This window comes from Leptosomus discolor, chromosome 16 (assembly GCF_034619465.1).
Source record: "Leptosomus discolor isolate bLepDis1 chromosome 16, bLepDis1.hap2, whole genome shotgun sequence".
NCBI lineage: Eukaryota > Metazoa > Chordata > Aves > Leptosomiformes > Leptosomidae > Leptosomus > Leptosomus discolor.
The window spans coordinates 3851626-3877880 of NC_141406.1; the positions used below are offsets into that span (position 1 = coordinate 3851626).

Here is a 26255-nt window from a genome sequence, read left to right on the forward strand (position 1 = left end):
GAGAGTTCACGTGGGATGGTCACAAGCATCTCCAGTTTTAATTAACCTCTTTCTGGTTGGAGATTCTGTTCACTCTTTCAGGAAAACAAAATCTATTTATTACCCCTGTCTCATCTGAAATAAATGAGTTTTGTAGTGAACATGACCTACTAATTGAGCATGATGCAGCAGCCATGGTATGAAACTCTCTCTGCCTTTCCTTGCTGGGCTGAGGATTAAAGTCTATCAGAACCAAACGTAGCCTAGGAATTGTTAACTTTAGTTTAATACCTCGAATACTTTTGACTTAACAGCTGTTGTGGAGAAACACTGTAGATTAACACTGGAGAGAGGGTCCACTGCTTTGCCTGGGTGTTGTTTTCCTTCTGTGTACTTGGGTTGTTCTTGTGCGGAAGTGACAGGAGCAGTAGCAAAGGGCGGAAGGGAGATGCGATTGTGAAACGTCCCCGAATGACAGCAGAGCTCTAGTAAGGCTGTAATACACTAATTTCTGTGTTCTGAGACTGGTTTTGTTTTCAGGTGGATGGTAGGCTCTTATTTATCCTCAGCCACACCAAGATGTGTTTTGTGTCTCTGGCTTTATTTTCGGTTTCTTTCTTGATTTGATTTTTTTTTTTTTATTGTGGGCCGTTCCCCTCTTCTCCCTGTTTCTGTATTCCCGCTTACCGAGTTGCCAAATGATGAGTTGCTTTTCCTAGGTTTGGGTGGGATTCGTCCTTGTTGTACAAAATCTGAAGTGAGTCTGTTGTGTTTCAGCTCCCAGATTGTTCTCTACAGAAATGCAAGATGAAAACCACTGAAAACACCAGTGCTTGGTGCCTCCATGAAGTAAATGTCAGGGCACTAAAGGTTTTTCATTGATGGTTATGTCTGAATAAGTTAAAATGATTTTGCACTCTATTTGCTGCTAAGTAGGAGGCTCTGTGGAGATGGACTTATATTAATTCATGACAAAAAAAAGCTCAAGTGCGACACTTACTAAAATCTTATGCAACTTTACAGAAACCTTTTGGCTCACATTTAGTCGAGTGAAATGTCATTGACCTTTAATTTTTAGCCTTGCCTATCAAGAGCTTATGGGAACCTTAATTCTGGATACCTCAGCTGAATTATTTGTTGACTGATGAACAAATAATGGAGGACCTGAGAACGCTGAACAAGGTAGGGATTATGGCTTGATTTGTATTTCTTGGTTTTAAATAGAGCGCTAATGCTTTCCCCTGAAGAGAGCAGAGCTCTCTGGTTTATGTTCCTTTTTGAAATGTGGGACTACTTCATCCCGGGAGGCTTTCTGAAGTAACACATTAAAAGATTTAGCAAGATGGTATCTCCTCCCTTTTATTTTAATAGGTTTAATTAACCTAATTAAAATGACTGTCATCTAAAAATGTTACCTTTTGTCTGAACCAAGTGATGAGCTATCTTAAGGAGTTTCTTCCTCTGCGTGGCTGAACAGACGTTGTGAGATCACAGGCTGCCTTTGTTTTAGGCCTTAGTGTGGGGTGGGTTGGTTTTGGGTTTTGGCTCCCCGCTGTTGCAAACTGGATAGGGGGCAGTGTGTGTGTTGATAGCTTTTCCAGGTTTGATTAAGCTATTGCTTTCTTGCTAAACGCTTTAAGGCTTACCTGATTTCTTTAATAGAGGCCGCTCATTAAGGCATCTGAGGATGATAGCGGAGCATGTTTTTTTTTGTGCCAGCTGTTGAGGTGTCTCTAATGATCTCTCTCCTGTATTTCACGTACCCTGAGAAGTGTTGGGTCATGTTCAAAAATATCACGTGTCAGACGGGTTTGGTTTTGACTTGTTTTAGCGGATCACCTGAATGCTCTGAAGTGCAGCGTGTGGGCCTTTTGTATCATGATGCTGATAATCCACACCTTTTGGCTGTTTATAGCATGCTGTTCTGGTTATGTTATGCCACTTTACATTTGAAAAAAAGAAGCATTTAGGGTATGGAAAGTAAGACTATCTGAAATGATTACTGCACACTTCTATGGCTCGTGTCAGATCTCTAACGCTGCTTTGCTTTCTTTCCATGTAGCTTAAATCACCCAAGAGACCAGGTGAGTTAACAGTTGCATTGGAACTTTTTCACAGTCATGCTCTTTTGAACAGAGAATTATTTTGTAGGCTGTTTGACTGTGTAATTTGGCTGTGTAATTGTTTTGGCTGTGTAATTGCTGTACTTTGTGTAGCAAACGGGTGCTGTGTGAAGTCTCTTCATCTGCCCTGGAGTTTGTCAGGGATGGGAAGGGAGGCATGTGCATCTTTGGTGGCTAAAACATTTGGGCATGGGACAACTGACTGTGTAAAGATGTTTTTCCGTTATATTCCGATGCCTCTGGGCAGCTTGCGTGCTTCTCAGGTAGATGGAGGGATTGGGAGCTTAGTTTTATGCCTTCAGCTGTGTAGATGTGTCTGTACACTTTATGTCGAGGCAGGGTGGTACTAACTTGCCTAAATAATTCTGACCTTATTTAACTACTATAGATTAGAATTAAAATGAAATCAAGGACATTGCCTGTCACCTACATATCAATATTTTTTCAAATAAATTTTATATTTCGGTGAGTACTATCATTTGTATATTCAAGGCAGAGTTTGAATTATTCATCCCAATAGAGAGTGTTTTTCTGATGGAAACATGAGTTTGTAGCTTTCTGTGTTTATTGTTTCTGCTGAATATGACCTTATTAATTGCAGTTCTGCAGTCAGATGTGCTACTGTGTGATGGATACATGGTGGTCTTTAAATACAGTCTCCTTCCTATTCTCAGCCTCTCCCTCCTCTCCCGAGCACCTCCCAGCTACACCAGCAGAGTCTCCAGCGCAGCGGTTTGAAGCCCGGATAGAAGATGGAAAACTCTACTACGATAAGAGATGGTAAGCGCTGGTAGATTTCTGTTTTAAACAGTCTGAGCATTGTGTAGTGAGGAGACAGACTGCAGAGAGAAATTGCTTTGATAAAAGAATTTGAGGACAAAATGGTTTGGGGTAGAGATTAGTCACTTCTTCCACGGGCTAATCGTAGCTTCTTCGGTAAGTCAGACGTGATAATAGCGTGTTTAGACCCCGTGGACTCTCAGGAGTAACTATTGGCTCGAATAAAAGGAGACTTCAATTTTTTCCATGGAGTCAGTGGTGAACGCTGTGACGCTTGGGAAACACTTTAGTCAGCCCTAATGTTAGGTAAGAGAGCCCTCGGCAGACGTGGTGCGGTGTAGGTGTGAAGCCGGACAGCTAGGGTGCGGGTCCTCTGTGACTGTGGGGACCGTCGTATCGGCAGCATCCGCAGTCCTGCTGCTCGGTTTTGTAGAACGTTAGCCCGTCGTCCCACAAGGTGGCAGAAGATATGTTGTGCACCGGATGAGCAGAATGAAAAATGTTTCTAATAAATCCAAATAACCTTTAAAGAGCAAACCCATATGGGAGAAGCAACTTCAGAATTGCTGATTGGATTTAGCTCTGTTAAGTTTTATGGGCATATAGCTGTGCAAGCCTCACAAAACGCAAGGAAAATATTAAATTCTGCAGAGAAATCTTGGTAGGTCTTAAACTTATTCCATGAGACACGCGAAACTGGATGATCAAGGGGGCAATCTAGTAGTTCTTGAGCAGAAAGCAATTTGCAAGTCATAGGCTTATTTGTAGCCTACTTTGGTGTTCTGGCTCAAAATAACAAGTGACGAGGTTGTATTTTTATCTTGGAAAGCTTGTGGCGTGAAGCTTGTTTTCTACACAACAGCCGTCTTGTATAGTTGGTCAGTCTTTCCTTCTGACAGTGAACTTTGGTTGAGGGTTCGATATATACAGCTCTGATAAAAGCTGCTGCCTGGAGCTTAAACTTCTGTGAAGCCTAAAGCAGGCACGAGCTGGGCAGGCTGCTTGTCATTGCACAAATGCATGAAGTTCTTTTCTGGCTTTCATGATATTTTTTGTGTAAAGTGACTGTCCTCTAGGATATATTTGGATGAATAAACTGTTCTTCGGAATTTTTAAGCATGTGGAGTACTGTAAAGTGTTGTGTATGTGTGTTAAAAAAAAAAAAGGGGAAGATGGAATCTGGAGTAATCTGTCAGTGAAGCTCCCGAGCTCCCACCAGATTTACACCTGGGAGAGCCTCCGTGAGCCCGGAGGAATCTCTCAAAAGGACAAGCTCTCTCTGAAAAGTATCTAGTTAGGACATAAAACAGTAACAGAGATTTTTGTCTTGCTGAATTGAATTGTCATGAGGGTCTCGCTGTCAGGAATTCCAGGTGTTGCCTTTTCTGTCTTCCTTGTTCTTATGCTGTTTTAAGAGAAGTATTTTACTTTTTTTGGCTGTAATAATCCTGCTTAGATTTTTTTGATTGATAGTAATAGTACTTGTGCAAAGTAGCTGGTATTTTAAAATAATGAAATAACTCTTAGTAGTGGGAGGGTAATTTTTTCTAAGGTGGATTAAGGCTGTAACTGCTGGCATGCACCAGAAATAATAAAACTGACAGCTCAGGAGTGACTACTTTTCTGTTTCCTGACAGCAGCCACGAAGGACCATTATCTCAAAATAGTGAATGTTTAGGGCTGGTAATGGACTCCCTAGGGTCTGGCAGAGACATTTCACAAACATGTCCCCGTTGTACAGGGAGGGGATGTGGAATTAGACTTCAGGTTTTTTTATCCTCAGTCAATTTCTTCCATGCCCCCCCCCCCCATCAGATCTTAAAACACAGTTCACTGTAAAACAACCATCTTCTTGCTTTTAGCTTTTTCTGCATGCAGTAATGCAGAGTGATTTCTTTCAGTCTTCTGGTGGGAGATGCAGTTGAAAGATTTTTGGCCTTTCAGCAAAGTATTTTATAGGAGAAAAATGGAGTGATTTCTGCTTGCCTCGCTTGTCAGTATTGGGGTGTGTTTTACCTGCTGCAAAAGCAAGAGGTGTTTGGCACTTCCCTTCTCTTGAAAGCCAACTTAAATTCCATTGCATTTTTCATCTCAAGTATTTTTCTCAGTTCTGCCCCTTTGTTCGTGTGTGGGTATACAAACTTGGCAAAAGGCCGAGACATGAGTGTGTAAGGGAGATGTTCCGGGCTACCGTGCCTGTAGCTGACTTGTGTCTTGCGTGCATGGAGCGTGGGACGGTTGAGACACCTCTTCAGCGAAAAAGTGCTGAACTAACTTGTTACCTTGTCTTTTCTGTGCACAGTTAACAGATCCACTGATGGACAGTAACTGGTGATGTGAAATCTGGGGGCTGAAGCCAGCTTCATGTGTGTCATTAGCTTTGGAATTCAGTGATAACCGAAAAATTGGAAGAAACAGCTTTGAGTGGGAAAAATGATTTCTTTATGTGGGCAGGCACAGCTATCACTTGAGAGTTGTCATTTGCAGTGGTATCTTCTGCGCTCGGAAGCTTGTGCGCTGATTGCATCAAGGTCATCAGTTCTCCTTGCTGAAGGAGTCGTAGCGTGGCATGGTAGGACAGTGCTGGAGTGAGATTCTTATGTCTTACCTTCGCGAGGGCCGGGTCTCAACCAGCCTTACCTTCGTGAGGTCTGGTTTGGAGTAGCTTGTGCTGTTCCTTATATCAATGAATGACACCGGAGGCTTTTGGCTCAGATCATCGTTGCTATTGCATTGCCCTGGAACCTGCTGACATCCTTTCTGTTAAAATGAAGGAGAAAGAATAGCAGTCGGGCACAAGTATCCAAAGGTTGCAGGATTTGGGGTTTGTTTTTTTTGTTACCTCGTCCAGCCCGTGGGTAATTAGTCTGTTTGGAAGGCTGGAAGCTGGCACTATCGTTCTGGTTACTGGCAAACAGCGTGAAAACTCTGAGTACATGAGCCAGTAGGAAGGGATTGTGGAATAAACTATTGGGAAGACTTCCATATTTACAGTATGGTTATTGTAGAAATAACTGTAAAGATTATGCAAATCTATGCACTTTGACAAGTGGCAGTCAGCCAGTCGGACTGCAGGTAGTTGCATACTGAGTGGTTACTGAGGGAATCTCTGTGCAGTGATTCTGCAACTTGGATTGTCCTGTTAAATATGAAGCACATCGTGGTTAGGGTAAAGGTGGAAGTATAGTAGTGCTTTTGTAACTATAAACCATTTTGGTGCTCTCTTGGTTACGATTATTTACTTACAAATAATCTGTTTCAGTATAATTACTCTGCCTAGGAGAGTTCCGTAGGCAGAACTAAACAGAAACTGGGGAGTTTTGTAGCACACTTTGCAGCACTTACCAGAGACATGGTCTGCGAAGAAGGCAAGACCATGAAATCAAGCAATTCAGAGTTATGAATGTCAAAGTTTTCACTTTTTCTTCGTGATTTTGTGTGAAACAAATATAGCATGCCTAAAATGTGATCTAAAAGAGGGGAAAAAACTGGATGTGCTTAGGCACTGCCTGCTTACGGCAGGTACGTACAGCTTCTTGCAGAGTCAGTTGCCCATCACTTAGCATTTTGGGTATTTTCACAAAATAAGACAGCATTAGAAATTTGAGGTCTCTGTTTAAGCAATACATAGACTGCACTGAGTACAATCTGCAAACGGAATTGAGAGAGCTTCGTGCCTTGTGAAGCATCACTTAAATGCAAAGTGTGTGCAGAATGAGACCACCTGCTATGTTGGTGACGATGGGCAAAGTGGTGTGGAAAGAAAAAAGACAGACTTTGTATTTAGGCTAACCAAATGCTTGCAGAATCCTAGCGTTATCAATCTTTGTGCTGTTTCTTAGTCTTTGGACAGCTATCAGTTTCGTGTGTTTCTCTTCTAAATTTCTTTTTTTTTTCTATTTTTGCAGGTACCACAAGAGCCAGGCTATTTACCTGGAGTCCAAAGAGAACACTAAGATCAGCTGTGTGATCAGTTCTGTGGGCGCCAACGAGGTAGTGGGCTGCTTTGTTTTTCATGGGAGAGGGGGGAAGCTGTGGATCAGTGTAAGCAGGCAGATGGCTGTCTAGTAAGGACGAAGGGAAAGTCAGTATTGTTTTCAGAAAAGATGTGGTTGTCCAGTATCTCAAAGAAGCTGAAGCCAAGATAAAACTGAGTTGAGAGATCTTTTCTTGCGATAGATCTGAGATGGGAAGAGACTTGCTGCGTTTCTAAGGAATGATCCTTCGTTTGGCAAGTATTAGTTTGGCAGTAGGAAAAGTGGGAAGAACTGACGTGTTGCATCTTGTTGGCACTGTATTTCCAAGTTCCATTTCCACTGTTTCAAGAACATACATACAGTTGTTATTAATGCAAAATTAAAAAAAAAAAAAAATCCCGTTGGGAATTCAGAAGAGGATGAGGAAAAATTTTGTCACTGAATTTAGTTGTGATAAGGGGAGAAAATTCTTCCTGCTAACAGTACAGGTGGTGTGAAGTAAGCTGGTGTCACGGGTTGAGGCTGAGCCGGCCACTAACGAATGACAGACGCTCTCTACTAACCCCTCTCCCCTCCCAAAAGGGAAAAGGAGAGAGAACAAGGGAGAGAGACTTTACGGTTTGGAAAAGAAAACTAAAACAGCTTTAATGGAACAATAACAATAAAAGAAAAGATAATAATAAGAATAAGGGAAAAAATGAAATACATACAGTATGTACAAATATATACAGAACCAATACCGAACCCAGCTCCCCCCACCCTGATGACAATACGTCACCACCACACCGCAGGGCTGGCACTGGGGCAGTCCCAGGCTGGACTGGGCAGCAGACAGGGTGTGGGATACAGGAGCTGGACTCTAGGCCCTGGATTCAGGGATGCACGGATCAGTCCTCCTCAGGTGTCGGCCATCGAAGAAGAGCGGAAGAGACGAAGAGAGCGAGACCCTCGTGATCTCTCAGCTTTACCCTGAATATGACGTCCATGGGATGGAACACTCTGTGGGTCAGGTTTGGGTCACCTGTCCGGTTCGCTCCTCCCTGTAGGTGCGACCCTTTTCACTCCTGGCACCCCAACACGCAGTACAAGATTCAGCAGTGACCTTGGTCGCCATAAGAACAAGTCTAAGCCAGGGCCTCTCTGCATCCCATTCCTTGGTACGAACTATAAACCCCAGGCCTTATCGCTGCTGGGAGCAGTCACTGTCTGGAAAAACAGGCTGCTGTCTCAGAAAGTGCCGTTAGTTAGAGGGGACTTAACTGAAAAGTTAAAGCACTAAAACAGAATTAGTTCTGATTTAGCCCAAACCAGGACAGCTGGCAGCATTCATCACCTGCTTGGGACACAGGGCAGGCAAGTCATTTGCCTGAGACTGTTTCCTTGAGGCTAATGGTAAAGGCTCAGAGAAGCAGGTGCAGAGGGCGGCGTGCCTGAGGTCGATGGGAGTCTTGCTGCCACGCACGCCGCGTGCTCGAGCAGCGCGTCGGTTGGGCAAAGGGAGCGCTTTGTTCTGTGCTTGCAGATTCCAGACACTTCAAGGAAAGAAATGATAGACTTGAATGCCCTTCTCTTCAGTCAGCCGATAAAGTAACTTTAATTTGTTTTGGCAGCTAAGGGAAAATACTTTATTTTCAACGAAATGAGTTGCATATGGGATATGCTTTGTATCACAACTGTTCCCCTTGCGATAACAGTTGTTACGCTCAATGGTTGGTTATTTAGATGAAGTAGAAGTAGTGTGCTAACAGATGTGTTAAAGCATAGTGCTGCTAATTTGATTAAAGTTATTACTCTTAACTTACAACTTTAAAACTCAATCTTCTCGGAGCGTCTTACCCGAAACCTGAGGGAGATGCAATCCATTAATTATTACTGCATTAATTCTGCTTTAAAGTGAGACAGGTTTAGTTTTGGTTTTGTGGGGGTGTTTTTGAGAGAGGCTGGGGAGGTGACATGGCGCTTGTTGGCCTTGTTGTGGTTCTTGGCAACAATATAAAGCCAAGGGAGAGAGATACTTCACGGAATGAGGAATCTCAGATTTCGTCACGCGTTCAAAAGCATGGTTACCAAACTCTGATCTTAGTGGTTCCTGCTTGAAGGTAGAAAGCAGACCTGGATTTGAGGGCTCTAATTGTAGACTGGAGTCAAAAGTTGATAGCGTTTCTATGTGACTCAAGGGAACGTTACCAAAACCCTTTGCACAGAGCGTCTCCCCACCGGTGACACGTTAGTGCTCCAAGTGAAAAGACTTAACTAAGAAACTTCAGAGAGGGTATGGCAGACAGTGGCCTCCCTGTGGTGAGGGAGGGAAGTAGTTGTCCTGGTTTGGGCTGAATCAGAACTAATTCTGTTTTAGTGCTTTAACTTTTCAGTTAAGTCCCCTCTAACTAACGGCACTTTCTGAGACAGCAGCCTGTTTTTCCAGACAGTGACTGCTCCCAGCAGCGATAAGGCCTGGGGTTTATAGTCCGTACCAAGGAATGGGATGCAGAGAAGCCCTGGCTTAGACTTGTTCTTATGGCGACCAAGGTCACTGCTAAATCTTGTGCTCCGTGTTGGGGTGCCGGGAGTGAAAAGGGTCGCACCTACAGGGAGGAGCGAACCGGACAGGTGACCCAAACCTGACCCACAGAGTGTTCCATCCCATGGACGTCATATTCAGGGTAAAGCTGAGAGATCACGAGGGTCTCGCTCTCTTCGTCTCTTCCTCTCTTCTTCGATGGCCGACACCTGAGGAGGACTGATCCGTGCATCCCTGAATCCAGTGCCTGAGTCCAGCTCCTGTATCCCATCCCTGTCTGCTGCCCTGTCCAGCCTGGGACTGCCCCAGTGCCAGCCCTGCGGTGTGGTGGTGACGTATTGTCATCAGGGTGGGGGGGAGCTGGGTTCGGTATTGGTTCTGTATATATTTGTACATATTGTATATATTTCATTTTTTCCCTTATTCTTATTATTTATCTTTTCTTTTATTGTTATTGTTCCATTAAAGCTGTTTTAGTTTTCTTTTCCAAACCGTAAAGTCTCTCTCCCTTGTTCTCTCTCCTTTTCCCTTTTGGGAGGGGAGAGGGGTTAGTAGAGAGCGTCTGTCATTCGTTAGTGGCCGGCCCAGCCTCAACCCGTGACAGTAGTTAACAGTGTGTCAGAGGCATCTTTGGTCATATGAAGCTCTAAATCAGTTTTCTTGAACTGCTTTTGAATTTTCCTAACTGGTTTATGGGCCTTTCTGACACAGTCTGAGCTATGATGATCCCCCTCAAAAACCAAAACGGAAATAGCCTCCCCAGGCCCAAAATCTTTAAAACTTGGTGATGTGTTGAGCTCTAACCGGAATGTATTTCTATTACTTTCAATGTGATTTCCTCACAAACTGTGAATCAAATACTGCATTGGTGGAAATCGTTGGCCAAGTGCATGGAAGTAATTCAATCACTTGCCTTTTGACAACAATAAACACTTCAGTATGTGCAGGAAAGTTTTTTGGTTTGTTTTTTTTATTCCCCTGAGTTTATTCAGCAATCTCAGTTTGTTGGAAGTTGAAAAAAGGAGGAATCTTACTGTTCTTCTGCAGTCTAAGAATAAAAGAAATTCAGAGATGGATTTGGTTGCTTCTATTCACCATCTCCTTTGGTTCTTTAGAATTAATAGCTGTTATCTTCTGATTGCGAAATGCGTTGTATGCCTGAAACTTCAGTTTTAACTCAGAATATGTCTTGATGCTTTTATTTTTCTGAACTATGGCACATTTTAGTGTTAATAAATAATTTTGCTGTTGTGGTCACTTAAAACTGAATTTTAATTTTCCTCCAAATGGAACTTAAAGCAATTAACTTCAGCAAAACGGATATACCATTGCATTATGTCGTGATAGAGTGTAAATCTGTATGCGTTTGTCGCTCTGTACAGTTGCTCAGAGTTTGTAGATTAAGAAATCTTTTGGTTGGTAAAGCATACCAGATTCTTGGAAATGTTGCAATGGAGAAATGATTATCGATGAAGGTGGACTGTAATTTCTCTAGAGAAATAACTGAAGTACAAATGCAGGCAAATAGTAAATTAATTTTAAGTTGAGGGCTTCCGCTAGTAAAGTTAATTTATAATTAAAATAATGGAGTTAAATCAGGCTCCTGTGCCATGCCTGTAGCTAATATGGAATCTAAAAGAAAAAGTTTTAGATAAATTGCATGCCAACACTTAACTTTATAGTCCTTTGCAGTAGGCAGTGTTGGACTTGTGTCCTAAAATACTCTAATACTGAGAAAAGAATGATGAAATGCAGAAGAGTTTTTTGCTCAGATTTGGTTTTCAAAGTACAGGTATTTAGGTCTAAACTTCTAGAAGTGATTTTTATTTTTTAAAAATTGAGTGGCTGCCTCCATGGAAGCAATTTGGCCTTTGAAACCTACTGTATGTTGGCAGGTTATGTGAATTCCTCCGTGCAGATGTTTAAAACAGAGGCCCTTTTATCTTCTGATACAATTTATTTAATACACTGTGAGAAATGCTTCACTGAACAAAATCAGAATAAGCTTTTCATTTGACTAACAGTTACTTGTCTGAGCGAAGCCCAGGGTGGATAGTTTTATGATCTGTGGATCTAGAGAGACTTGTTCTTGATTAGGTAAAGCTGAACGCCAGGGTTCCGTTGTGAACTGTAGCAGAAGGAAACTTGCTGTCTTGATGATGCTTGGGAAGAGTAATTTTTCTTGATGACTGTTTTGAGCAGGAAGTTAAGGTGGTAAAGTTAGAAACGTTATTTCTTTTTCGACTCAGGTTGCAAATACCTAGTGTGGGGAGGGAGAAGGGATTAAGGTAAATTGTCTGTGCACTCCGAGTGACAGAGATGTTCAGCTCTGACAACAAGAATACCCGGGCTTCCTTGTCTGTGTGTTGCTCACCGTGGGCTTTCCCGTTTTCTCCCCAATTTATCTCCCCTCTTTTTCTTTTTTTCCTCTTTCACGCAGATCTGGGTGAGGAAAACCAGTGACAGCACAAAGATGAGGATCTATCTGGGACAGCTGCAGCGAGGTGTTTTTGTGATCCGCCGACGATCAGCTGCGTGACTGTACGCTCTTCCTTGGGTTTGGGTTTTGCTTTGGTTTTTTTTTAAACTGAGAGACAAACCTCTAAGGAGGAATGGCAGTCTGTTCGCTCAGCGGCAGAGAACACTGTCCTGACCTCTTACGAGACAGTTTGTGGCTGGCCACATAATCCCAGTAGTCCTTAAATCTGTAGTGATACCCAAGCACTGCCCTGGACTGTTTCTGGATTTTTGCATCAAGCTTCTTTATGCTTTCTTTACCTTTCGGGTGACTATTTAAGAAGACTGTGCATCCCACTTTTTTCATCGTTGCTCCGCGGTGCATAGATGGGACTTGTCTGTTGAAAACAACGTGACATTTGTGTTTTGCATCAGGCCAATGGAAGAAGCTTTGCGTGTCGAGGCCTTTGTTTGTTCGTTCTTTTTGGTTTTGTTTTCCTGCAAGGCTCGGGATGTTGGGCAAAAGGAGGTTGACCTTGCCAGCTTTCAGCTGCAGCTGAGATGCGTCTGTAATACCTGGTGTATGTCGTCAGCTTTATTGGGTGAACTGTTTAAAGACTTGAGCACTGAGGCTTTTTTTTGGGGAAGGTGTGAACAGCTTAGAAACTGCTGAAGATCCAGCTGATTTTAATGTAGTTAAGCAGTCCCATGTGGTTAATCAGAAGCTTCTGTTTCTCTTCACATTAAAAAACCCTTCAATGAACTAGCAAAGGGTGTATCTGTTTGCTGAAGTCGTTTCCTGAACTAGGTGGATGAGTGTAAACCAAAGGATTGATTAGCTGGACTTTGAACTATATGTACGAGTGTAACCACTCATACATGTAGAGGCATGAAAGGTAAATTCCACTTTCTTTACTGATGCTTGGAGTGACAGGTCATGCTGGAATCCTGCTGACAGAAGATCCTGCATCTGTTCTGTCTTCTAGAGTAGGAAGCAGCAGTGACATGCTTTTAGTGTACAGCTGGAACCTTCATCCCCTAAAATGTCATGTAAAAATTCCCCTTCGAAGGGCGTTTTAATTCCTGCATATAACCACTGGGTTTTCACACGTGCCCTCCAGTAGCACAAGTGAAAATGCTCCAGTGGTGATATTAATATACTCCCTTCCAAGATGTTTAAAGATTGACTCTGGCATTCCTCTATTATTCCTAGTCTTCTGCTGACGGCTGAAACCACCAGTGTCGTGTGTGACTGCGCTGGCGTGAGCTGCACGGTGCACGGGCAGCGCTGTCAGATCTTTGCCTTCTGTGCAAAAGAACTTTGTGCTCGTTTTGATTACTGGACAAAACGTTGTAATTTCTGCCTTTATCAATATCTGTCACTTCGAGGCATCTTTTGGTTTTGCTTTTGAACTGCCGCCGTGTTCAGCATCAGTCTAGCCTTTCTTTCCTAGCTGGATAAATGGAGTGTTTTAAATGACTGTTTCCATTTCTTTTACTTACTGCAGTTGGGTGGCAGTCACATCCCAGTAACTGCCGATGTACGTATGTGGATCTGGAGCACAGTGTTATGGCTGAGCTTCTGCTGTGTTGCCTTTGTGGGTGAGACATCTTACCTATTTTTACTGTGTTTAGAGTTTCAGCTGGAGCTGTGGCGAGGAAAGGAGAGGGTGTCTGTTTCCCACCCCTTGAAAACTTGCTGTCTTTGCTGCAGCATTAGTCAGGTGGAAAGCAGCAGGCTGTATTTTGTCAAGTTAACAGCATACTGAATGTAACTTAGCATTCTCTGCACGTGTGACAGGTTTTTAATAAGGTGATGATGTACCAAACAGGATTTGTCACTGAGCCTTGAAACGAACATCATAGTTCTTATAATAAAAAGTGCTAAATAAATAGCAGGATTTATTTCCTACCGATACTGTTTTATCAATGTATATATTGTGGAAATAGCTGGGAACCTTGGTTCCATTTTGGGGAGATATCCTGCCACTGTGCTAACAGCAGGTGATCTCTGCTGCTGTAGCGTTATCTATTTTGGGGTAACTTTAAAGGTATTGGTGGAAGAGTGGAAGTGCAGCAGCTGGTTTAGAGCCAGGCGTGGTATAGGTGCACGTTGTGCAAGCTTAATTCTGTAGCCTTGACACCATCTCTTAATCTGAACGAACAACATCTACTCACCATCCCTGTTCCTTGGCAGAAGAGGGGAAAGAATAGCCAAAAAGCCTGCCTTTCCGTCAGCTGTGGTCTTACATGGCAGGTGTTGGGGTGGGATGCACTTGTCTAGTTCACACCCTAATCAGAATTTGGGGGAGCCTTTTGGAAGGGAATACCTCTGGGACTTGCTCCATTTCCCTCTTCTGTAACCCCCCTGTGGACACTCAACTGTGGAGAAAATTAGTTGTGTGTCGTGGCAGATAGTCAAGGAGCGTAGCCTTGGACTTGCAAGTCGTAGTGGTGAAAAACAAACTAAGAAAGAATGAGGACAGGGAGCAGTCAGGGTGGGAAGGAAGAAATTTAAGTGTGCTGTTGTGTTGGCTGGGGAGAAGGGTTACATAAACTGACACTGATTCAGGGCAGTGCTTCAGCATCAAAGTTGTCAAACCTTGGTCTCGGACTCATACTCTGCTCTTTCACTCCCCAGGAAGGATGTATGAGTTCTGTACAGCTTCCTTCTGTCGCAGTTCCTTGCCTGCTGCCAGGTTCCTCAGTGCCCCTGGATCAACCTTTGTAACTTCTGCTTTTGACAGACCTGAGCGTGGGCTCGTAGCCCTCTTTGCTCAAATTCAACTACTGCGCTGAAGTGCTTTGTTTTAAGGCTATTTCACCCTTAGTTTCTTAATGAAATGGAAGTCTTTCTTGCCTTAGTTGATCATCATAAAAAAAAAAAAATGTAGATCTGTATCCTCTAACAAAGTACATGAATATTGTATCCTGTTTTTTTCAGGCAGGCTGTTCTGTGATGGCCTGTGCCATTTACAAGGCTGGAAATGATAAAAATGCAGTGCCTTATTGTGCAGTCAGGGAAGCAGTACATTTTTTTAATCCTAGGAGGATACTCAAAATGTGTTGTGGCGAGGATGAGGCATGTGGAGATCAAGAGTATAGACATCAGCTGTAGAAATGAAGATTCCCTGCCACTGGTTGGAAAAATAGAGACAAGTTACTCAAGGAGATGCACAAGGTCTTGCTTAAATTCTAAGGGAAAATTGGCTTTTCTGTCTGCTGTTTGCCTGTCTAACATCCGTCTTCTGAAGAATTCAAGCCCTCAGTGAACAGAAATGGCTTTGCTACAGGTATGAAAAGATTTAATCCCCGTGAACAGCGTTTAAAGTAAATTTAAAAATGGTTTTAACTCCCAGTTATAGTAATTTTAAAGAAAGGTGAACCTTCTGCCAAAAATAGACTTTTATTGAGGGTTAAACTGTAGTTGGCTGTTGACTCATATTAAATGGGTTTTTTTTCAGTGCCTTGAGAAATGGACTGTGATGTTGATCAAGTTCAAAATAAAAAAGATTCTTCCCCTGCCCCAGCCATTAGATGTTCAAATGGACGGGAAGACAGATCAGTGAACCAGCTTCCAGTGGCTTTTTGACATCCTACTTGCTGAAAGGTTTCAAAAGAGGCTTTTTCATAGGATGAATGCTAATAAAAGAAATTGTCTCTTTTGGCCTATGTGCTTTGTCTGGAATTTTGTAAAGAGACAGAGTGATTTAGCAACGGAAGTCTTGATTATTTGTAATTTTTCATACATTTCTGGGCCACTTACGAAAATAAAGCCTAAAAGAGCAAGAAATTGCCGTGACCCTTGTAAATAACGGAGGTCCTTCCTCTTTCAGAAAAAGAAAAATTAAAACACCTTTTGAGTTCTTGTTCCACAGAAGGAAATGGCAAATGCTAAATGGGTGTTTAAGGTTTGCTGGTTTAATTTGCCCAATTCTGAAACTAAAAATTTAATCTATTTTAAAGTATTTAGAAAATGAAAGACTGAATATTTCCATTTTTCTGTGATTTATTGAAAAACCCCTTGTGGCTGGAACTTCACATTTCATTTGGTTAAAGATTTACACTGTTTTAATATTATGTTGAGTTTGGGAAACACGTTTAACATTTAACATCAGCTCAAATGTGGGATGCCGAAGTATCCTGTAATACGTGACCTACCTATCTCTTTACAGCGGAGTCAGTGCTGGTATCTGGATTCCTCCTTTTTACGCATGCATGCTTTTCTCTAAAATATTCTTGATTTCGGTTTAGTTAATAAATGTGTGTGAAGAACTGTTTGGGTTTATATTACTTCACCGAGAGCCAAAAAAACCCTCAAAAGGTGTTGGGTTTTTTTCCCTCTGATCAGATGTTTAGAAATAGGCGGAGGGAAGAGCAGCTCAGAGGAACCTTGTACCCTGGGACCACAGTGTAACATTTAGGTGACAAAAGACATAAATGGAGAATATTTTCAGTGGGTTATATATAGGCAGGATGGGTGTCTAAACTTCCTGCATGTAGATGAGACTCTGAACAGCAACACAAGAAGAGTTACTTAAGCCTTTGGTTCTAAAAAAGCACTGCTTTGAGCAAAGCCGATCACTTTTCTTGGAGCCAGGAGGTCTAACCCCCTAGAAGCAGCTACTGATTTATTTGATCAGTCTCAAATTTGAAACCTATCAGTTGTCCCCTATGCCGAAGGTAGCGTTGTCATTTTGCATTTAGTTCTAATTTGCATCAACGTGTTCTGCCCCAAATCTTGAGAGGAAAAAAAATCAGAAAGTGATGAAACACACGTTTTTCATTTCACTTTATTAATGTTCCTTAGTTTTTTTAATTGAGTTAGGATTGTTTTGACAGTGATGACTGCCTGCAGTCTCTGCTAGTTTAATGGCTATCTCAGTTAATGAAAGCTAATGGTCTTTAATGAAAATAAATACAAATGCAAATGAAGGTTAGAATCGGTGTCTTAAATCAAGGTTCCTGCTTGATGGTTTATCTCCTGTTTGGAATCTGTGACTGAAAGGTGTCAAAGTGAACAGATTGGTTGCACTGACGGAGCATGGGTGAGTGGTTGGCTCAGGACACACGGATGTAGCTCTGTGTCTGCTTGCCTCGTATAATTAAAAGGTAGGTGGAGTTGGTTTGGGTTTTTTCAGGGAAGTAGTGGATGTCTGACAAATGATTGATTTCTGTTGAAACAAGTAGTTGAAGGTAGCTGCTGACCATGTCAGAATACTGAAGAATTATTCATTATGCGGCAGAAATACCATTTTGTCCTTGAACTACATTTTAGTGTGTAGTAAGTCACGTGAATATTTTTTTCTGATATGATTAGGAAACAACGTTCCAAACCCCGTACGTCATGAGGCATTGAGTAATGGGGAAAACTCTGAATACTAGTGATGCTAAATCCTGTAATATAGTTGCACAAAAGCAGTATAAACACAGGGGGCAAATATTCTGGTCAGGATTTCTGTGGTATTAAAAAGAAAACTCCTCCATTGAAATTGGAAATTACTAAACCCCTTTGTTTAAGACTGTCCTGAAGACCATAAGACGTGGCAGAGGAGTTTCACATGTAACTTGGGACCCTCTTTAACAGCACTAGAGTATTGACTAGGTCTCGTTTTGTACCAGTATGAGGTTTTGCAGTTCAGGAAAGAGAAATAACGTGGTGAAGCTGGCAGGATAGTTACTGGCCCTGGCTCAGTCTATTGGTCTTGTTCTCCCCTAAGAGAGTTCAAAACTATTGATTGGTTTCCTCTTTCATTGAAATGACTATTTTGAGGAGCCCTTTGAAAGTCTGGGTGAAATAGAGAAATAAAGTGGTTGTCCCCTGGTCTCTGCATGAAGATGGAAAAACACGATCCCAAGGAAGGGACAACTGGCCAGCGGTCCGATGAGCGGCTCTGCCACAGCAGGACTTTGCTTGCTGAGGATGTCATCCAAGGAGATACTTGCTTGTCCTTTCCAGGCGCTGTGAAGATGAGTATTTAGCAGATAATTCTGGGATGCAAAGCTGCAGTGTTGGTGCTGTCCTCCCTGGACCGCTGCTGTGGTGTGTCTGGGCAAGGGGGATGCAGCTTGTGGGGAGACCGGTTGCGAAACTGTTCTTGGAGGGGTGGCTGGGATTAGCGTCGTGAGGAGGTCCTGGAGCATTTAGCAAGGTTTGGCACCTCTGCTGTGAGGCTGACTTTGTCAGAGAAGTCTGAGGGTTTAATTTGTTCTGATGTACTTGGGGAGCTGTAGGGAGCGTGAAAGATGCAGCAGCACTTGTTCTGGATGGCTTGTCGCGGTGTCTGCTTGTCGCTGCCCTCTGCTACCCGAGTACTAAAGACCTTGGGGAACATCTCAATAGACTGGCCTCGTAATGGATGTGAACAGCCTTAAGTACTGGCTGTAGCCTTCACCAGGCATGCCAGCTCCTGTTTACCATGTGGTGTAACTGAGGGTATTAATCTGCAAAGCTTCCGAGCAGAGGGGCTTTTCCACTTCCATCAGAGCGCCTGACGGGTATTCCATCTCGATTATGCCTCAGCTCTTTGTTGTATCTGTCATGTTCCTGGGTTGAATGACAGAGCCGTAAGGTGCCTCTGCTGGGTGCGTTTCCTACCTGTGCAGTGGGGAGCGAGTTAATGGGTGCAGCCAGTCAGGGGCACAAGCCCAGAAGTGGCAGTTGACGTCTCCCTTTTTCAGCCAACCGACTGTGCCTTGTCACAACACCCTGTTTCATTGTTGTTGCATATTCACTTAAATTCTCGGGCGTTGCTACATTTCTTTTTTTTTTTTTTTAAAAAATAATTGTTAATAGTGAGCATTTTCACTCCTCCTGGATCTTTTTATTGACAAATGCCTTGTTGAATCCATGCAGTGTCTCAAATGAAGAAGAGTGTGGCATGTGGCCAGGCAGATGCCGTGCCCTTGGTTTATCCCTGGGGACTGCAGGGTGCGATGCCTCTGACCAAGGAGGTCTCCTGGTCCTGCGTCTTTTGGGACATTGTTACCAAGGAAGCTGGAAATGCTTTGGCATGGTGTCAGCGCTGCTCCTGTGCTATTAACTGGTGTAACGAGCCTCTCAAATTGTTTTGGGGAAGACCTCAGTCTCCTGCATGACCTTATTGTCCCTGTTTGCTGTCTCGTTATGTATCTAGTCTGACAGAACAGCGCTGGCGCTGGAAGGGAGCAGCCTGCTGTGAGCACTGGCGCTGTGGTCTTTGCCTTCCTGAGGGGAAAGCAGAAGGCTGCAGCTTGCCCGCGTGGTGCCTGCGCGCAACAGTGGGCGTTCTGGAGGCAGAGGCTCCTTGGGCCCCGTGACAGCATGGGGGCGAGTAACCACAAAGCTGTTTGCATTACTGGAAAGGGTTTCCTTTGCTCAATCACAGAGTGGTTTGGGCTGGAAGGGACCTTAAAGACCGTCTAGTTCCAACCCACTTGCCGTGGGCAGAGACATCTTCTACTAGACCAGGTTGCTCCCAGCCCCGTCCAGCCTGGCCTTGAGCCCTGCCAGGGAGGGGGCAGCCCCAGCTTCTCTGAGCAACCTGTGCCAGTGCCTCACCACCCTCACAGGGAAGAATTTCTTCCTAACAGCTAATCTAAACCTGCCCTCTTTCGGTTTAAAGCCATTACCCTTTGTCCTGTCGCTACACTCCCTGATAAAAAGAGTCCCTCCCCACCTTTCCTGCAGGCTCCCTTTCAGCACTGAAGGCCACTCTAAGGTCTCCCCAGAGCCTTCTCTTCTCCAGGCTGAACAACCCCAACTCTCTCAGCCTGGCTTCATAGGAGAGGCGCTCCAGCCCCCCGGATTATCTTCAGAACCCTCCTTTGGACCTGCTCCAACAGGTCCATGTGTTCCCTACACTGGTGTCCCCAGAGCTGGATGCAGCCCTGCAGGTGGGGTCTCAGCAGAGCAGAGTAGAGGGGGAGAATCCCCTCCCTCGACCTGCTGCCCACGCTGCTCTGGGTGCAGCCCAAGACACTTTCTGGGCTGCGGGTGCACGTTGCCGGGTCACGTTGAGCTTCTCGTCTACCAACACCCCCAAGTCCTTCTCCGCAGGGCTGCTCCGAATCCATTCCTCGCCCTCGTCTGTGCTTGGGATTGCCCCGACCCAGGGGCAGGACCTTGTGCTTGCCCTTGTGGAACTCCATGAGGTTTCTTGGGCCCACCTCCATCAGTCAATGGAGTTGAGTAGTGCCCAGATCCTGCGTTCTCCCACAAGTCCGTCGATCTGCACCTCGCTCAGGTGCCTGTTTGATCTCCTCACCCCGTGTACTTTGCTTGCTGTGCTGCCATCCACTCTCATTTCCAATTTCACACTGACATGCTCTTGACGTATTTATAAATGAACTCCCTTATGTCAATCCACTTAAAAGCCACCAAATAGGTTTTGGAGAAATATTTTTCTCTGTCTTCTGTTGCTGTGGCGATCTTGACTGCTGCTGAGCAGATTGGGTGGGAGAAGCCAGCGTCGGTGCAAGAGCATCCTGCTTTCCCACATGGTCAGTGCTGTGAAGGGCATCCAGTGCCTGCCGCTGCCTGTCTTGGCAGCGATTTTACCCCTGTAGTGGTTTTGATACGCAAATCTCAAAGGTTTCTACGGAGAGTAAATGAAGAACACACTTGATTACTCGAGGGGGCTGGGGCATAGGAGTGCAATAACGTGCCAAAGACTGAGAGCTGTGTTTGTTATTCAGCTAGAAATGCCCTTCTCCTTCCTTAGTTTATACTCCGGACTTTGGGGCAACTTAGTCTTCCTTAAGGTTTTGCTCTAGGGTTTCAGCTACGTCAGAACTTTACCTACACCTCTCAGCACATAATCTGTTCTTCAGCATTACCCTCTTGTCTCTTCTCCATCCAGCTGGACAGGCTAAGGCTGAGTCCAGAGCAGGTGACCAGATGATTTCTAGGTGATGAGTTAATGCTAGTCGGCTACATTTGGTAGTTGACTGTGAGAAGCTGGTTGCAAATCCTAAGTAAAAATGTGTTAGCATAAACCGTTGGAAGAGAGCGTGTTTTCCTTTGCAGTAGGTGGAGAACATGGGGATGGTCTGTTAATCAGATCTGTCAGTGATCAGCTGACAGATGGCAACTCGCTGGGGATAATTAATCATTTGCTCGTGCAGGATGTTGCGTGCGGAACGGTGGTGTCTGTAAAGATTCTAGGAGAAGGGTTTTGTGTTAGGCAGCTTAGAGAGGACCTGAGCCCCTTGGAAAGGAGGATCTCTCCCTCCAAGTTGGAGCTTACTAGCTGGAGACAATTAAGTCCGCCTTGCTGGGGATCACGAGCTTTCTGCCTACTACCTATGGCTTTCCCAGGGCATCACGGAGCTAAAAGCTTGCAAAAGGAAGAAAAGCTGGCCAACGTCTGTGGGCTTCGATCTGCTGTGAAGGCTTTCTGCCCCCAGCTTGGGGAGAGGGAGGATGTACTAAAAACCAAACAAAACACACCCAAAAAAAACCCCCCAAAAAACCCCCAACAACAAACCTAACACTTGTAGGTCCGGTCTATCAGGAGCATTGATGTAAGAAGTCAGTCCCTCAACCGAATTCTCTCCTTAGGAAAGAATAAGCTGCTGTGAGTGAGCGGCAGCAGACTGATGTGACTCCGATGGCCGGTGTCACCGAGGAGCCGAGCATCCTCTCCAGGTCTGCGCTGCCTGCAGGGCTGTCTGCTGTTTTGAGAGAGGACATGGCAGAGGTGGTGTCTGCAGACAGCGCTCGCTCTCCTGGCACACCTCAAGCTTTGGGTAGGAGGGTAGAGGTAGAACAACCTCTGTGTCTTTTCTGTGATGCTTTTCTCGCTTTATGTTCTCAAAATCCTCCTTTCCAAAGTCAGCTGTCTCAGTGGGGAGGGTGTAGAACAAGTAGATGTGGTGCTGACAGGATGAGGCTGATCGAGGAGTGGAAGCCCCTCCCTTCCTCTAGACTTTGAGGGCTTCGTGTGCGGTTTAAAGTGGGGGGAGAAAAGGCATCTGTACCAAGGATTTGTCAGGCTGCTTCCTGGCAGGTAGGTTGGTTTTATTGAGTGGCTTGACATGCAGTTCTATGCAGTGTGCAGATAATTGTCTAATGTTTACTTGGAGAGATTTTCTAGCCATCCTAAAAATTAAACTTTGTGTAATGGTGCGTTTCCTCAGGGAAAATAAGTGTGGAAGTGCTGTCAAAATGCCAGGCTTGTCTGGAGCACGAGTCCTGCAGGAGACAAGTGGCATTAACGTGTCTGAGGATGTTTCATTTAGAAGTAATGAAGTCCTCAGCCTTTTGGGGCCTCGTTAATTGAACTGAAGAGGTACAAAGCCCGGAAGGGAGATGGTGTTCACACCTGGAAAGGCAGAGACACTGGTGGAGGGAGAGGGTCAGCAGAGATCATTTCTACTCTAAAGTGACATCAGAAGGATGTGAAGAGTTGTTCTGAGATTACATTCCTTTACCTGAATCATTTTAGGGAAGACAGTTTTATATGGTAAGACTAGGTGGTTTGCTTCTAGGTGAGAAAGAAGCTTGAGTCTGGGCTTTAAATTGAAAGGTGTTCAGGGAAAGCAACACAACCGTCTTCTGCTCTGTGAGTCACCATGCAGGTTTTACAGGACCACAGAAATGAATAATGAAAAAAAAAAAAATGTCAGGAGACTTGCAGCTTCCAAATTGGTAAGGCTGCAAGTCAGCACGCTGTCTCTCCTCTCTGAGAAAAACTTGCTGAGAAAATGCCTCCTTGCAGAACCAGAAGCTGTGGCGCCTTCGCACCATGCATGTTTTCCTTAGAGACAGCTTCTTCCTTTGCCTCCTCCCTGGCAGCGCTCAAGGCCAGGTTGGATGGGGCTGTGAGCAACCTGGTCTGGTGGAAGGTGTCCCTGCCCATGGCCGGGGGTTGGAATTGGATGGTCTTTAAGGTCACTTCCAACCCAAACCATTCTACGATTCTATGATGGGATATTTGAATGGAGAGATGTTTTCTGTGTGTGCTAGGCGTGGAGTTCCTCTTGATAACTTCATTTTGGTATTAAAATAATTTTCTAAATAATGCTGTTTCTCTTCTGAGGGCTTCCAAGCTTTTACAACAGTGGAGTAGTTACTCCATTTCTGAGGAAACTGAGGCAGGGTACTGCGGTTGCTGCAGCCTGCGCTCGGCGCCGCTGGCAGCAGCTTGCTGCTTGCCCCAACTTTCCAATAAGCAAATAAAACTACATCTGTTCATCGCCCTTCCTTCGCAAAATCCACTTACTTCAGAAACGCCGACGCAGAGTTGTGTGACACCAGGCCGGGAGGGCGAGTCGATGTTGCTCACTTGACGTTTGGCCTTGTAAATACAGACTGCTTGCTGGAGACCTGTTGATGTCGGGGTCAGTATAAACAGTGTTTAGAGTTTGCTTTTTCAGGGGGAGCGTTCTGTTGTAGGGATTTTTTTATTTTTTTGGTTTTTTTTGGCCTTAGACCCCTTCTCTTCCGCCACAAGCTTAACAAGATCCTTTGTCATACTCTGGGGAAGCTTTCAAACTCACCGCTGTCGTTTTGAATTGGCTTTAAATAAAAGGTGGTGTGCTGCTGAAGTGCCCTGCCCAAGGGCTCTAGAGCACTCCACACAGCAATCCAAACAGCCAGCAGACAAAGCCATTAAATGTGAAGCGCCCATGCGTGATTACCTGGCAGAAAGCTGCAGGAGAGTGTTTGCAGCCGAGTCCCACAGGAACAGGCTTTGTCTGAAAAACCACCCTCAGCAGGTGATAGCTCTGGAAAAAGTCAAGGTAGGTCTTGTTGATTCGTGGGCTGAGGCATTGTCTCCATGCATGGTGGATCTGAGCCACTTGAATTTCTAGCTTGTGTGACTAATGGCCTTGGTGTCTTATACCCTGAAAGCAGATAGATAGCCTCCAGAAGCCGGGTCTAATTTCTTCACTTACATTTGCAGAGTGAAACCCCATAAGTGTAACTCCTGTACTGCCTCTAAGCTCCTCCACCTCCTGGCATCTCTTCAATTCTGAACACATAGTTTAATTTTTACCTCTTAGTACCACACCAGCTGGAACAGCTTCTTCCAGGGTGGGGAGTCTTGCGTGCATGCTTTATCGAGTGAGGAGAGTGCTTGGAGAGGAATGTGCAGTTCCCTCCTGTGGCTTAGAAGGCTATATCTATATTTTTAGGGGTGTTTTTTTTTTTCTTTCCCCATCTTATTGAGGTAGGAAGGGAAGATTATGGCACTTGATGATTTAATCAACATAATCTCCAGATAAAACATGCTTATGTTATACTACTGGGAGATATTAATTTATGCTGGCTTGCTTCTCCGAAGGTAAATTAAATCATTAGTTTTAAGACTGGATTAGGTGCACACGTCCCCTGCCTCTTAAAAAGGCAGTTCAGTAGTTCTTAAAAGCTTCTTGGCTTGGCATTTCTTGGGAGTCATCAAGTCCTTTCGGTGCAGGTGACATGAAAAGTGGAACCATGTTGCAATGCTTAAAGATGCAGCCACCAGCTCCGTGGTAGCTGCACGCCTCGGTGCTGACACAGGACCCGCTCATGCCTTGTGCATCCTGCTTTACACAAGAGTAGTATCTTACCAGCCCATTAATTCAGCGAGAGGGTTTTGCCCCAGGTCCGGGGAACCAGCAGTTGTTCCTTTTGATCCAACCTGTATCTAGAGCATCTGCTATCCCTCGACAGCGAGCTGAGCTGTTCGGTGTGCGGTGAAGGAGACCTGGCCAGAGCCAAGTGGTTGGTGTCCGCTCCCCTCTCCTCCTGGAGAGAGCGTAAGGATGCCCAGGATGGTGTGCGGACTTGTGCTTGAAAATATGCTTGAGCAGAGCTGTAGCCCAGGTGTCGGGTGATCTTGGGAGTGCTATCAGCACTTCTGAACTCACTGAAAAGTCCCCAGAACGTAGAGGTGAAGCTCTGTGAGGGCCCAACAAAAATTAAAGGTCTTTCCCGAGGTGGGCCGGAGATGTTACAACTCTTTCATACAGGCAGGGAAACTGAGGCACGGTCTGCCTTTCATCGGGGAGGGCAGTAGAAGGGTGTAGGAGTAAAATTTGGATGCCTGAGGCCAGCAGCCCCTCCTGGAGTCACTTGATTTGGAACAGATGGCTGAGCCGAGCCCGTGCGGCTGCTTCTCTGCGCTTTCTCGCCGAAGCGCCCGGTGCAGAGACTCTGGCTCCGAGCGTTGAGGTGCCCTGTCCGCTTGGATGGCCAGAGCTCTGGTGAGGAGCCTGGGCCCTGCTGCTGAGACAGGCGGGAAGGGCTCCTTATGACCCAGGGGGAGGAGAAATGACTGAGTTGCTCACAGCAATTTCGGAGCTATTAAGGATGTGATAATGAGCCGTTGAGTGCATCATTATTTTTTTTTCCCAGCACTTCACTCCCCCACCCCCAGTTCAGCCCGTGCATTAACACTCTCCATCCCAGGAGGACAGCAAACACTCTGCTGGAGCTGTAACTCCATCTGGGCATCAACAGGGCTAGCGCCTGCACAGGTGGAGGGGGTGAGAAGAGCAGGTGCCCTCCCAGAAAGCTGGCTCAGTCTTCCATCAACAGTGAGCAGATGCTCGAGATAGAGGTTTGATCAAAAGAGCAATTGCTGGTCCCCCAGACCCTGGGGTAAAACCTTCTTTCTGAGTTAATGAGCTGCTTAAAATAAGAGGGGTATTGGGTAAAGGAGGAGGCACAAGGTGGAGCTTGCTGCTGCAGGATGCTCTCCAGCCAGCTGTGGGCATCAAGTTATGTGCTTGCGGAGAATCTGGTGTAAGGTGGTCTTGGTGCACCCCAGGGAAGAGCCACTATCCCTGTGCTGTTTCCTATACTTTCCTGGTGCTGGTTTCCTTGGTTCAGTCAGTCCCTTGGTCGGATTCTGCGTGGCCCATCTCTTGGATGATCAAATCTTCCACCGCTTTGCTTTGCCTCTCTGGATGCCTAGGGGGGCCGGGTGCCGCACTGCGGTTCCTGGCTGGTGGTGGCTGTGCTGGGGGCTGCTCCAGCCCAGCAGCGTTGGCTCTGGCACAGCCAGGCTTGCGCTGGTAGAAGCGGGCGGGCAGGCAGGGTTTTCCTACAGGGCAGAGCTGGCTTGCTCCTGGGGTGGAGGGGAAATTCCTGGTCACTCCTATGAGCAGGTTAATATCTCCGTGGAGGTCAGAGCAGGGATGACTCCCCAAGGTTATAAATCACGTGGAGGGTGGGAAAGCAGTGTGCAGAGGCGGCCTGAGGCAGCTTGCTTTCTTGTGTAGCTCTTCCCATTATGCTGCTGGATGGTGGTGCCTGTGCAAAGAGCAAGTCCTCCTTGCTTCCCGATTTCATTTTTCCTGTTTGAATATATAGAGGCGTTTTTCTGCTTGAGTATTTAGAGGCAAGTGTATCTTTCTCTGTATAGTATGTTTGCAGCTTGATTTATTGTGTGATGCTCCAGCGCTGGGATTAAATGTTAATGCAGTTGTGCTGATACAGTCTGCTTT

The 26255-nt window shown here is 45.1% G+C and overlaps 1 protein-coding gene across 7 annotated transcripts in view; it reads left to right on the forward strand.

Annotated features, from left to right (window-relative positions):
- Positions 1–26255, forward strand: part of SUDS3 (SIN3A corepressor complex component SDS3) — a 68079-nt gene that overhangs the window by 10822 nt on the left and 31002 nt on the right. For 4 of the 7 annotated variants that reach the window (XR_015183919.1, XR_015183921.1, XM_086473951.1 and 1 more), the window contains exons 8-12: positions 1100–1161; positions 2042–2063; positions 2777–2882; positions 6791–6875; positions 11821–11921. Coding sequence is in view for 4 of the 7 variants with exons in the window: in XM_086473951.1 (XP_086330077.1) it covers positions 1100–1161; positions 2042–2063; positions 2777–2882; positions 6791–6875; positions 11821–11919 (374 nt within the window). In the remaining 3 variants the exon portion in view is untranslated. Of the gene's footprint in view, positions 1–1099; positions 1162–2041; positions 2064–2776; positions 2883–6790; positions 6876–11820; positions 11922–13345; positions 13361–14885; positions 16113–26255 lie in introns of those variants that run through there. The other 3 variants (XR_015183920.1, XM_086473947.1, XM_086473950.1) reach the window with 3 other exon arrangements.